The 14,695-nt window shown below is 37.2% G+C and overlaps 1 protein-coding gene across 1 annotated transcript in view; it reads right to left on the reverse strand.

Annotated features, from left to right (window-relative positions):
* Window positions 1-14,695, reverse strand: part of GABRA2 (gamma-aminobutyric acid type A receptor subunit alpha2) — a 57,414-nt gene that overhangs the window by 10,674 nt on the left and 32,045 nt on the right. The window contains exons 4-7 of the mRNA XM_074155252.1: window positions 8,351-8,571; window positions 5,922-6,004; window positions 2,766-2,909; window positions 1,863-2,015 (exon numbers count right to left, since the gene is read on the reverse strand). Of these exons, the coding sequence (XP_074011353.1) occupies window positions 1,863-2,015; window positions 2,766-2,909; window positions 5,922-6,004; window positions 8,351-8,571 (601 nt within the window). The remainder of the gene's footprint in view (window positions 1-1,862; window positions 2,016-2,765; window positions 2,910-5,921; window positions 6,005-8,350; window positions 8,572-14,695) is intronic.

Below are 14,695 nucleotides of genomic sequence, written 5' to 3' on the forward strand. Positions count from 1 at the left end.
CACATTTTTTTGTAACACATTTAGGCAGGAGACCAGAGGGTATCAGCAATCCCAGTGACAACTGGTATGGAGAAAGACTGGGAGATTCGCCTGGGGCTACGTGATTAGAGAGGCCATTGGCAGCTTGTGCTGACAATTTCATCTAGAGTGTAAAAGAATGTGAAGAAATAGCTCCTCCGGGGACACCTAAACTAAGCCTGAGGTGCAAATGCTGCACGCAGGGGCTGGGCTGCGCCATCAGGCAGAGCCTGGACACTTCGTGTTCCCCTGGGTTCACGGTGCCAGTCCAAACTGGCCTGGAGGGGACGGAGCCCCGACTGGTGTGTGAGGTGCACGTCTGTGTGGCAGAAATAAAATGGTGGCATAGAAATTGCTATCTCCTCAATATACCTACTGTGCTTAGTAAACAGATTTTAGATTTTATGTCACTGGATGGTGTGGGTGGTTCTTGTGCTTACCCTACCCAGATCCCTCAAGACATCCTGAAACAGGTCACTGTTCATTATCCATATTATGCTAAAGCCCCAGCAGAGTAAAGCAGCAGGCTGCTACGCAGACAGTACTTCTTTCAAAAAAAAAAAAAAAAAACACCTAACAATTTAAGTAAACAATAAATCAAGAACAAAAAAGAATCATGCAGGAAGGAACACAATATTCCAGGGAAATTATCCTTGTGCCTTGTTACCGGTAACTGAAAGTGCCTTTTAGGAAGAGAAGATGAGAGACTTTTTGTGGACAAATGAGTTACTGTGTCCTAAATGTATAGGAGAAGGGTATAGAAAAGGGCAAAGACAGAGATATAGAAGGATTTGACAGTGTACTTGCAAAGCTGGCAAACAGGACAGTGCATTTTCATAAGCAGAAATGGACAAATCCACAGAAGGTTTTGAAGAACAAAAAATTCTGCCTGATAACTGCCTGGGAAAACATGGCAGAATTCTGGTCCCACTAAAACAACTAACCCATTTCATCTGACTTCAATAAGGCTCATATTCAAACCTGCAATTTTCACAATTCTTTGTGTGGCATTTCCTCTACCAGGAGAGACAGTAAGTGCTTTGCTTTGTATCATACTTAATATGCATTTGAGTTTGCCCTATTTTTTGAAGAGAGCGTGGTGTTTGCTGATGACTAGTCATACAGTTTTATGCAGCATTTCTCATGGCTGATTCCACAGACATTACTTTCTTTTTGTTATGCCAGTCTCTTTTTCTTTAAAAGCAAACAAATTAAAAGAACGTTGTTATGCAAATAAGAAAGACATTTGTTGCTTTGCCTTAACAAAGAGGAGAGCAAAATCTTAATGTAAGAAAAACACCATTGTTTTGGGCTGCTGAAGCTGTCCACTGCCTTATAGTACACTCGGACCAAAATTAGTGGGAAAGATTTGCCCAGATCCCTAGAATAGGCTTTCTTTTAAAGAACTGCAGCTTGCAAAGTTTAATAGATTCAAATAATTAAACAAATTCAAATTTAATTTGATTAATTTACAAATTTATTTAGAAATGTGCTTATCTACCAAGTACCAAAATATTTGGATAGTACCAAGGTGAGTAAGACATTTCAGAAAATAATCTAAACTTACTTTTTAAATAGAAACTTTATCATCTTTTTCCATTCTGCAAAAACTTTTTCCTCTCAAAAAAGACAAGGATATAGGGACAGTACTCTAGTACGTGCTAATTTCCAAAAACCTTTGGGATTCTCAGGAGATCTGTAAGCTGAAGTAGAAAGCTGTTTGGACTTGCATTCTACAAGCACACTAACTTGAATAAAAAAGGTCTTTACCAAGCAGATTTCAGAAATGCTTCCTAACAGCTTCAGCTGTTGCAAACAAAGCTGATGCTACTCAGTGTACTCACCAAAGACTGTCCTGGCAGGCACAGATTCTCTGTTCAGCCAGAATGACACTTGAGAGAGAATGACAGTCATGATACAGGGGAGGTAAGTCTGAATGACAAAATAACCAATTTTTCTCTTCAAGTGAAAATGAGCCGTCATTACTGTATATTCACCTAAGATGCCACAAACAAACAAAACAACAATGAAACAAAAGGTTATGATTTTAAGAAAGTCCATTGCTTTGGTAAAAGAAAGTTTGGTACATTTATGAGAACCAAATGTGCTAGGGTTAAATTGCACAGAATGTGTTGTCATAGAAAGCATCCTACAGAATATAAGAAAGTTTTTTAGTACTACTACATCTTACTCCCACTGAACTACAGGAAAGATTAGTGTTCAGGAACTTACAAGAGTTTTTGTATGCCCTGACAAGAACTTCAGTCCTGCATGCTTCTGCGCATAAACTACAACCTGCATTCACCCAAAAGCACCCTAAGAACTTGTACATGTAGGAACACAGCCTAAAGTCAGGTAGAATTACCCAGTATTTATGGATAGGCCAATAACATGTTGGAAGGAAAAAATGGTTGAAACCAGCATACTTCACCATTTAGAAGACAAAAGGTGCCATTCATCATATGAATTATCTGAGTCTTGGGTTACAAATATTAGGATTCAAGACTGAACTCCTGATAGCATTAGAAAAACAGTCACTGGGGAGAAGTTCACCTCTGCTATCACTAGTTATATTAACTTGAAAGAATCAGTGAAGTGCTGCTATGTTACTTGTACGTTAATAAACTCTGCCTAATATCTCACATTTTGCAACAATTTTTTTCAGTAGCCTTCAAACACCACCAGCAATGCCTATGTTATTCATAGCCAAGTGAGTGCCTTTTTTTTTCAAAATACCTTTTACTAACCTGTACTTGATTTAACTGTCTCTTTTCCAATTGTTTGACCTAAAAGATCATACTGATTCAATCTTGAACCATCTGGTGCCACCTGCACTGAATCTGAAGCATTATAAGTCCAAATGTATGTCACTTCTGAAGTTGTGTATGCATCTGTGGGAAATAAGAGAAAATATTTTGTCAGAAATTAAAACTAAACAGCTTCCATCAAAACTCATAGAATTAGAAGAGCTACTTATTTGTTTTTAAAAAAAAAACCCACCCCCAAAACCTAAAGTGATATGTTAAAAACATATGTTTGGCCATTTAAAATAGCTTTACTGTAGGGTAAATGCCTATTACAGCATGGCAACATGGCACTCAATTGTGATTAGCCATGATTTATTGTGGTTAAATTAAATTAAATTAACCACAATTTATTGCTACTAAATTACAAACAATATCTTTTCTACACCGTTAAAAAACTTGTCAAAGATTAGATATTTTATGTATCCTAAAACTTGTGGTAAGCCAGATGAAAAGAACAACAATTTGCAAAGTTTAGGACACATAACATTTTTGAACATTCATTCCTATATTGTTCTGACTTTCCATTGTCTCCACTCTCCACTTTAGGAATGTATCCCAAGCATTTTATTACTAGCTGAAATTCACACCTAAATATGGGAAGCCAAGGCCAGTGACAATGCCTTTAAACTTGTAGTGACTCTGGGCCTTGCCTTGCACACCCTCTTAAATTTCACTCCATCTTTTTGTGGAACAGGCTGACAATAAGCAGGCTGCTCTCTCAGTTCATTCATGATCAAACACACAGTTAGCCTAGGGTCTGTCAAAATAAACTAGAATGAAAGCAAATCAACACTGTATTTTAGATAGCATCAATGTCTCTCCAGTAAGTAAGAAAGAAAAAAATTGAGTACGTCCTGCAAGTTTTTCCAGTCTAGTTTCCTACTAACCAAATAGAGTATGAGCAGAAAAGGGTAAACCACTGATGGAAAAAATTGTGTGTTCATTTTGATTGATTGAGACAAGCATATTTTAAGTCTTATACCATAACTGCAGTGAAGTGAAAATGAAAAGCAACATTTCTGTTGGGCTGCAAACATTTTCACTTGAGAAATCTCTGGAGGCCCAGATGGAAGATTCTTCATGCGACTAGCCATAAATTGCATGACTAACAAAATCTAGCAGGTGGGTAGCATGTAGAGTTTTTTAAACGCTCCCCTTCTATCTTTCCAGCTTCCCACAAGACCTCTGCTTTACTGCAAACCAGCAGTACTGCCAACTGCTGATTTGTCCTCATCCTCCTCACTGCTGACTAGACTTTTTGATGAGGATAAAGAAAGGCAATCTATTAAGCTACAGCTTCTCCAATACACTCAGTTTGGCTTTTCTCTTGCATATAACAATAAAACTGAGAGATTCATACAGGCCGGTGATCCTCCTAGTAATGTTAAGATTAGCAGCATATGAAAAGCTGTGACAAATATATTCCACCGGCAGACTTGCCTCACCTAAACCAAAATCCTCAGAATTCCCATTTATTTTCACCACTATTCATCATTCAAATTCTGTCCCAGAATAAAAGCTGAAAAATGCAGAGTAGTCTAGAAATAAGTTCTAGGTAAAGAAATAAAATGAGCACAGAGCCATTCAAAATGAACAGAAATCAGAGTCCCCTGGATGTGCCAACAGGCTGGAGCACAAGTGACTGCAGGGCAAATGAAACACAACTTTTCTAAAATCACATTGCTCACAGTTTGAATTATCCTGTTTACTAGAAAATCAGAATTGATGGACAGAGAACAAAGAACAAATTAGAAAGGAAAAAAAAATCACACAGAACCAAACAAACAAATAAGAGAGAAAAAAAAAAAGGGGAAAAAAAAAAAAAAGAAACTGTTCACACAAAGTCTAATATACCTAGTCAGAAGGGTGTCCAACTTACAAATGCAAATGAAGTCATATTGTAAAATAGCTTCTTGGCCTGATTAGCAGTTTCATTATTACGGGGTTTTTTCAGTTGTTTTCAGGTTACATGTGAGTCTTTTCCCCTCACGACACCTTATAAATCAAACATACCTTGCTGTACACATATATGTAAATATTATTAGTCAGTAGCTGATTTCAGCTAACATCTCTGCTGTAAGTTAAGCTGTATTATGTACTATAAATATAATATCTAGGGGGCAAAAAAGTCTCCATGATTAATTCTAGTGGTCTTTTATCTCCATAACTAAGATTTCCCTCCAGTGTGGAAACATCATCAGAAACACAGGATTTGTTTAATTTGCTCCAAACTCCAAGGAAAGGGGATATGTGAGGGTTATGGAGAGAGCGTGCACAATGCTCTGATCTGGTTAATGATGTCCTTAGTGGTAGCATATCACCTGTTTTGTAACCTGTGATGGCTGCAATTAATGTAAAAGTAGCCAAAATTTAAAGGTATTAACCAGTTTCCTCAAAAAAACACTCCCTTTCTTGGGCCCAGCAGAGAACATAGGCTGCAGCCAAAAAGAAAAAAGAAAACCTTTTAGTGTACAAAATACAGGAAATAGATATAATGTGATCCTAATTCATGAAGAAGAAGAAGAAAGGCTGTAATATAGGTAAATGAAGTTATGCTGCTATTAAAATAATAATACTAGTGAGATCAAAGTCTACCTTTAACATGGAGATGCGCTAACGAGTGAAATTTGTCACAAGAACCCGTCTGTTTTTGCCTTCGTTGACTAAGAATGTAAAGCAAATATCATTAACAATAAAGAGAAAATAAATGTTTCCATAAATGAAAATAAACATTCTTTGAAGTCTTTAATCCGCTCTTCATTAATACACCACCTACATTCTACTCGGGCTACATGGGGCCAGGTCTGCATTCATCGGCAGGGCTTGCCTGCTGGAATAAAAGTAGATCAACTCGGTGCTGAATTAGGTGCATAGTGTTTATTGTTAACTGGAGTCAAGACAGCTTTAAAACTCATTTGAAGACACAAGACTGAATAGAGAAACGAGGTTTCAATGTGTCAGGTTACAAATTTTAAATTTTTAAAAGTACCATCTTGTGTTTTAAATCTCTCATGTAACAACTTATTGAAACAAAGTGATGCTGAGCAACATTAGATATTCACTAACCAAAAGCTATACTTCTTGCTATATACTTACAGCTGCCAAATTTCAGTGGGCACGAGTGAGCATCCATAGGGAAGTCCTCTAAGTGCATTGGACATTCAGCTTGGACTGTAAGCCTAAAAGGCAAAAGACCGCTATGCATTTAAGTCTGTTAGCAGGACAAGAAAATCAATTCCACAGAAATGAACAGAGTTCATGCTGATTTGGGAGATGAAACTGAAATGTTATATTAAACTAATTAAAATTTAAATCAGCTCTTGCTCTTCCCTTTTATGTGTTCCTTTGGAAGGCATTGACTTATCACATCAAAAACCTGAAAGAGCTGACCTCAAAACTATGAGGAAAGGCCATTTAAATGAAAATATAAATTATGTAACTGCAGGTTGTTAAGAACAGTCATTTTCTTCTCATAATATTCTGAGGTACATGTGTGATTATATGGCTCTCAAAGGTTCATTACAAAAGCACATAAAATACAGTTAATTTTTCAAAGGACTGTGCTCCATAGTTTTCTGAATTTATTTTTTTTTTTAGTTTGAATTGAAGATGCAAAGAAAAGCACATTTCTGTTCTTTCAAAAGATTTCTGCTACTCATTCTCCATGTTACTTGTGATTATTATTTTTACTTATGTGTAAGCATGACAGTACATTAACAATGCATTCACTTTTGCTCATTTTGCAAAAAAACCCCACAGAAATATCCCAGTATCAAATATGGGGATTAATACAATAAAAAATAATTTTAAATAATTTGAAGAAAGTTTTTCCCACACTTCTCTTTCCCATTATTTTTGATTTGTTTTCTCCTTCCTATCCTTTAAGTCTTCTCTGAGTGAAGATTTTTTTCTGGAGGTCTTTGTTCTCTTCATCCAGCCTCAAACATCAGCCACATCCTCCTGTACTCTCAGTGGTTCATGTCATTGTATTCCCCACTATGTCCTCCCACCCTTCCACCCCAAAATTTTCCATATTTATATTCCCCCTCTCCCCAGCAAAGCTTTTCTGAAGTCAAGGGATAGAGAGAGAGAAGAGTCAGCTAACAGCTGAAAGCAAAGGAAAGAACTGTGTGAGCCCCTGACATAAATCACACTATTATTTTTAACAGGCATAGATTAAAAATGGCTGTTTAAAATCTAGACAATGAAAACAGTTTACACATTATTCTCATACCCTCAGAAGCAACATACTTACAAGTCATGAACTTATAAGCAAGTCAAGAAAATGCTTAGTTAACTGACATGACCCAAGTTTAAAAAACAAATTCTTCATAATGGTTTCAAACAGTATTTCACATTATTTATAGCATATGATTATAATACCTTCTGGAGGGAGAGAATTTCAGCCAGTTTATACAGATACAAGTCCAAATGTCGATTTGAGCCCAAGCAAAAATAGTGTCAATGGGGCTCTCTATTTCCAGCAAACTTTTCTTAACCTGTCTAACCACCATGTCATTCGATGTCATTAGCGGTCTACCCATCAACACTCAAGGGTTTGGGTCTTGTAGAGCAAATCAGATTTAAGGGATGCTGGTATGGCTGCATGGAAAAAATTGCACAGTACACATTTGCTTTACAGCTCACACTTTATATCTTATTTAGGGTGGGTAATTTAAGTCTACCTTCACAAAAAATACAACTTATTAAATATTCTCAAAGAAAAAGAAAGAAACTAAGTCAGCAATTTCTGGAAATTTGGATAAATTTTCCAAAAACTCATACAGGTAACACTATTGCAAAAAGACTAATCAAAGAAGAAATCAGTCTTATAAAAATGCTTCTTATGCCAATGCATACATGATATTTTTAATTTTTCATAAATTATTTTCTAAGCAAATTTAATACATTTTACCAGCTAAATGTTTATCTTAGCTGCTAATCATGCACAGGATGCAAAAATTAAAACTCTAAGTAAAATATTGTAATTAGATCTAAAGAAACAATCATTACAGAGCAAGACATATTTTGCCTGTAGTTCTTGCTGGAAAGAATTTGAGGCCTTATTAACCCTTTCCTCTTCCTCTTTATTTTTTATTGCCACTGACCTTAATAATAAATTTGCTTAAGGGCTCATATGTTCAGTACAGTGAGTGCTGTAACAGGTAAAAGTTATATACTATTTTCATCGTGCTAAGATGGAGTTGGCAAACTTTGAGTATTTTTAACAATTCCTACACAGTGATTGCCATCTGAAGGTCTCAAAGCACTTTATGCAGGTGGTCAGTATCTTGTAATACATTATAGAGGTATGAAAACTGAGGAACATGTAGGAAAATTAATAAACTTGTAATCAGCTAATATGACTTGTAACAGAGCTGGAAACAAAACACATGTTTTCCTACCTTTCCTTCTGCTGGGACAGAAATGAAACAAAGGAGAATCCTCCTGGAAAACCTTATTTAATTGTTAACTGGAAAAATCACAAGAAATAGCTTGAGCAGGGAACAGATAAAAAGACTTACCTCATGGTGTACAAGAGAGTCCCATCATCTTGGATTCGTAGAAGCTTGTTTGGCATTGTCATGTTATGAGCCACTGACTTCTTCCCATTGTGAAAAAATGTATCTGGGGTCCAGATTTTGCTGGCCATTAAGTTGTTCAATCGAAGAATATTCATTGGGCCCTTAAACTTTAATCTCTCATCCTTCCATCTCTGACGGAAGAAAACATCTATTGTGTATTCCTGTAATAGAATAAAGATATGCTTTTTTTGACACAATGAAACATTAATCTGCTTTTTCAGGGCCAAAACTGAGAAGCAAAAATTCCCTTGGTGAGGTTTAGGTTAGATATTAGGAAGAATTACTTTACTGAGAGTGGTCAGGCACTGGAACAGCCTGCCTGCCATCCCTGGAGGTATTTAAGAAACGTGTAGGCATGGCACTTCAGGGAATGCTCTAGTGCCCAAGATTGTTGGTTTGTGTCTGTTTGTGGGTGGGTGTGGTGTGTGGCTGTTTGTTTTGGTTTGGTTTTGGGTTGGTTTTTTTTTTGTTGTTGTTTTTGGTGTGGTTTTTTTGGTTTGTTTGTGGTTGGACTCGATGATCTCAAAGGTCCCTTCCAACCAAGAAGATTCTGTGATTCTGTGATCACAAAAAATTGTATAATACTGCAACTAATAAACAGGAAGTCAATTTATTATGGGTATGCCATTCTCCTTCATGACTGCTAGCTGTTGTTTGTATATCAAACCCTTCCAACAGTTAGATTTCTGTGCCTGATATACATAGTATGTGTGACGATGGTAATTTCAATAAACACAGCTATTTTATATTAAGAAATAAGAAAAAATACACAGAAGGATATTAAATAGTTCCCGCAGCAGATTCACCTGAAGGAGAGTAATCAGCATTTCAAGAGCACAGAGAATGGCTGAGACTGGAAGGAAGGAAAAGAAAGGCTACCCATAAAGGGTACAATATATCCAGGCAGACTGATAGAATGAAGATTTTGCCAAGGGGTAAAGTAGGGCCCCATAGCAGTATGGATTTCATTAACAAAAGTACATAGGTAGGGAATCATAGCTGATGACTAACAGGTAACACTTTACTCCAATGTACTTTACTCTGATGCTTAATCTTGGGAAGGAGCTACAGCCTGGAGAAAAGGATGTGAGCAAAAACAGGCTGATGACCTAGCCCAGATGCCTGTGTCACCCAGGGCTGGGTATCCCATCTGCTGGGGTTTGTTGCTGTTCTAAACAAACAAAAAAAGGAAGATACTGATTAAACATTGATAACGTAGATTCATCAACCAACTTCAAATTGGATCTGTAATTGGATTTAGTGGTTTGCTACTGTCAGCACAGCATATAAATTGGAAATGGAAGAGCTTAAAATCTTTGTTGGACACAAACCTGTACTCGGTGTATTGAGAAATGCTACTTGGTGCAATTTCAGTTTTGTTGGACAGGTGCAAAATGGATGATTTCCTATTAGTTCAAAATATCAGTAAGTTACAACAGTCTGTACTATTGCAATTATTCTGCAAATTAGCTACAGTTTATACAAACCATTTTCAAGTATATTATCCTTGACTAGACAAATCCTGATAAAATTCCACCAATATAAAATATTCAAGTGTTTTCAACATAAAAGTGATTTCAAGGAACTTATCAGCCCCCGTCACTTTCTGCTGGCTTCCTTGTGTGCTGATAACAAGGCCTAAGTTTTTTCTCGGTCAATCATACTGTGGTAAAAGGAGCGCTGAGCAGACAGCGAGAAGTGATGGCCCTTCTCAGCAACTTCGATCTGTGGGCCAAGGAGCTGCGAGGACCTTTCCCAGGTCAGGGCCAGAGGCTAAGATGAGCATGTGGAATAAAGAAAAGAGAATTCTGTTACCTGAAGGAGCATGGCAGGGGCAGGAGAGGAAACAGTTGTCTTTAGGAACTGTGACAGATGCTTGGGGAGATCTTTTTGTAATGGTGTGATAAGATACTTATGAACTAACCTGACAAAAACCACAAGAGCAATTTTTAGCTATATCAAGAGGTCTTACATTACCACAATACAATTTTGTCATTTTTCTGATCAAAATTATAGTTAAAAAAATATTAACTAAAACTAATACTACAGTACACTGAAAACTAATTTGCTTGGGTTTCTTTAATGACAGCTGTTATACTCTGCAATAATAGGTGTTATACTCTGCAATAATATGTTAGTAAATATATCTGTGAAATACAAAATTATGCACTTATAAAACATGTATATTTTTGACATCATAGCTAATCTTTTACTGTCTCTTATCACTGCCAGAGATACTGTCTCACAACAAGTAATTGCCCATTTCTCTTTGATAGATCACATTCAATAGTCCTGTTTTATTTGCTGATTTATATGTTGTTTTATTTGCTAAATATTGTGTGACTTAAGACCCCATTCACAAATTCCAAGTATTCTATCAGGTCATCTGTAGACCTGGGAAACTCACAAAATGCATAAAATCATGGAGGATCAGGAGCAGCAGGAGCAGTGTGCTTGAAGCAGGGGGAATATATGAAATCTGGCTAGAAATACCAGCTAATTCATGGAAAATAATTGCCCTAAATCTTCCTTGTGGATTCTGTCTCAGGGGCTTTGCCAATAAATCATTGTCATATATGTTAAGATTGATGTTTGAGGTATAAACCTTTGAGGGACCTGAACAGGCTTGAGAGGTGGGCCTGTGCAAACCTCATGAAGTTCAACCAGGCCAAGTGCAAGGTCCTGCATGTGGGTTGGGGCAATCCCAAGCACAAATACAGGCTGGGCAGAGAATGGATTGAGAGCACGCTTGAGACTACTTGGGTTTGTGGATGAGAAGCTCAACATGAGCTATCAATGTGCACTTGCAGCTGAGAAAGCCAACCACATCCTGGGCTGCACGAAAAGAAGCATGGCCAGCAGGGAGAGGGAGGTGATTCGGCCCCTCTACTCTGCTCTCATGAGACTGCACCTGCAGTACTGTGTCCAGTTCTGGAGCCCCCCAACATAACAAGGACATGGATCTGTTGGAGTGCATCCAGAGGAGGGCCACAAAGATGATTAGAGGGCTGAAGCACCTCTCCTATGAGGACAGGCTGAGAGAGTGGGTTTACTCAGCCTAGAGAAAAGAGGGCTCTGGGGAGACCTTATAGCCCCTTCCAGTACCTAAAGGGGGCATACAGGAAAGATGGGGAAGGACTCTTTATCAGGGTCTGTAGCGATAGAACAAGGGGTAATTGTTTTAAACCAAGAGAGGGCAGACATATATATATAAAATATATCTTTATATTGGATATAAAGAATAAATTCTTTACTGTGAGGGTGATGAGACACCGGAACAGGTTGCCCAAAGAAGCTGTGGATGCCCCATCCCTGGAGGTGTTCAAGGCCGGGTTGGATGGGGCTTTGACAACCTGGTCTAGTGGGAGGTGTCCGGGCCCACGGCAGGGGGTTGGAACTGGATGGTTTTTAAGGTCCTGTCCATCCCAAACCATTCTAAGATTGTATGATTCTATGATAAAGAAGTGGAAAGAAGAGCCTGAAGGAGTAAGACTTTGTAATCCCACTGAAATTCAACAGAAGTGACATGTCCTGCAGGTTCATTTGACAAATATGCCTGTACATAAGTGATTAGAATATAAATCGTAAGGTTTTATAATGTTTCCATCAATAAAGAATTTCAAAGGTCCTGCTTCTTCACTATTTTCCAACATATATAAAAAGAATTACAAGAGAGATAAATAGAAGAAAAGCAGACAGGAATTGCCACTAAATCAAAATAACAACATTTCAAAAACCACATCTGATGTACGGCAAGTGCTTAGGAAGCAGAATAAGCAGGAGAGAATCTGAGCTGCAGCCTTGAAAGATCCCACTGATAAATCTCTGACTGATCCACAGGTAATTCTAATATCTCCATCCAAACCATGCTGGAAATCTTTATTTGCAGAACATCCCATTTAGAATATGGAAATGGGGAATAAACCAAGGTTTGGTGTGAAAGATCATGAACACCTTCTCCTTCTATTTACCAAAATAGCAATAAAATTTCACCATAATTCTTACATAACTTAACTTGCCATAGACCTCAGTGCATTTTTCAAAGGAAGTATCAGAATATTAATTTTGTATGAAGGGAAGCCGGGGCATAGAGACGAAATTAACTTGTCCTGATCCATTTACAGAGTGATTATGAAAACCAAAAAACGATCCATGCCTTTTACATCCCAGTGCTATATTCACTGATCCCATGTTCCCCATTAAGCCAAATTTCTTCTAGCTATGATCATGACTATCCCTATGATAATTACCATACAAAACAAATGAAAAAAACAGGGAACAACTAAAGTATTTTGAATATAATCAATGAGATTAAACGCCAGCATTTATCAAAAGATGCTACCTAAAGATTCTGTAACTATTTCCTAATCCATACCACTTGGTAAACACTATGTAAGGTTTACTTTCCAAGCAAGACTAATATTCTCTTAGAAATGCAAATCTGGACTCTAGAAAAAAAGACTCAAATTAATATCTGATACTATTTTCATACAATCTGCAGATATTCTCCTATATGAAAAAACCTGTGCTGTCTCTGGACATTACCAAACCACCCTCCAGTATATAGTGCATTGTCTCCACAAAATCACAGGAACATACTTCCAGGACTACAAAGGACTCCTGTGATCATTTCTAGGCAAGGAAATGCTTCCTACTTATTTGTGTCTGAAACGGTGCTTTCACGGCTGGACTCTAACACAGTACAATTAAGCATAATCTTTCAAATATGTATTATACCAGCTTACATGAAATTTTAGGTGCAGATGATGAGCTTCTTACTACAGTGTTAAGAAGCACTTGAGCCTCCACCAATTCAATGGTCAGAAGAATAAAATGATGAAGGAATTTCATTTTTCTTCTAATACACAGTTGTTGTGCATAACAGTATGCATAGTAAAAAGACATTAGTATCTCTGGGAGAAGCTTTAATTGACCTGAGTATACACAATCCCTCCTCACTACATGGCAGTCTTCTTTTTTGCTAAGGCCAGATTTGTATGGGAAAAGTTCAAACAACAAAAAATGTACTCTCATCCTCTCGGCTAATGGTTGGCAGATATTGGCAGTCTTTGCATCTGGAGTAAAGATGGAAGTGTTCCAAACATCTCAAAAATTGTGAGTGTCCATTAGCAAGCAGTATTGTCACAGAGCAGACTGAACATTTTATTAATCACCCTCTGGAACACAGCATTTTGTTTAGTGAGTAGTTCAGGCCAGAGTTCCTCATTCCCTACGTGTAAAGATTTTTTTCAGTCAGTTCTCTAAAGAAAGTTTGGCTATTTCTTGACCTCTGTTAAAGCCATTAACTGACACATATACATAGCCATGAAAGCAAATTTTAAATACTGTAAAATATAAAACTTTAAAAATGCAAATCCAAAAAAATTAAAAATAAGGAAAGGTGAAATGGCACACATATCTTTTTATTGACTCCTTAAAGACAATCAGAAATACTGTCGTTGATACATTGATGAGATGAGATAAACACGTAAGATTCATGGACCTAAATCTCACCTAGCTAATATGCAGGCTTCATATTAATATTTATTTTTACATTAGTATAATTTCTTAATTTTAAAAAGACAACTCAAAAAAATTCAATTATTCAAAGCAAAACAATCTGCCTAGTACATGCATTCTTGCTATAAGCATTTGGATCTAGCTTCTGAGTGAATATTGAAATTAGCTTTTCAGTGGGAGGATCAAATCCTTAGTTTCTTGTCTTAATCATTTCATGCTCTGTGGGATACAGTTATGGATGGCAAATGGGCTAACACACTACAACAGCTTGCAAAACCCCATAGTTCTTGAAATACACCACCATATGGCTTGGCTTTACGTAGGCCTGTCTACCATATTGGACAAATGATGTTTCTACCATCTCTATCTCCCTTTCTACTTATCTTTTCTCAAAAAAAAAAAAAATAAAAAAATTGTTTAACAATATCAGGACTGAAAAAGTTCAGGATACAATCCTCCTCTCCCCAAAAACCCCTCAACGCTCCAATCACAAACACTGACTACTCAGGCTCCATAAAAGTACTTCACTAGCTGTGTATCTAACAACAAATCTCACTGCACAGATGTATAAACTCAGTCCATTTGTTCTTTTCCAAAACTTACCTTCTGATGTGGACAAACCACAGAACGTAGAAGGATATAGCAGACAGCCAGAAAATCCTTTCAGGTCTTTGGGAGGTGTGGATATTATACACCAGTGAACAGAATTCTTGAAAACATTCTGAATAAATGCCTTTATGAAGGAGGGTTGTGTTATGAAACTGC

Source organism: Numenius arquata, chromosome 10, assembly GCF_964106895.1.
Source record: "Numenius arquata chromosome 10, bNumArq3.hap1.1, whole genome shotgun sequence".
NCBI lineage: Eukaryota > Metazoa > Chordata > Aves > Charadriiformes > Scolopacidae > Numenius > Numenius arquata.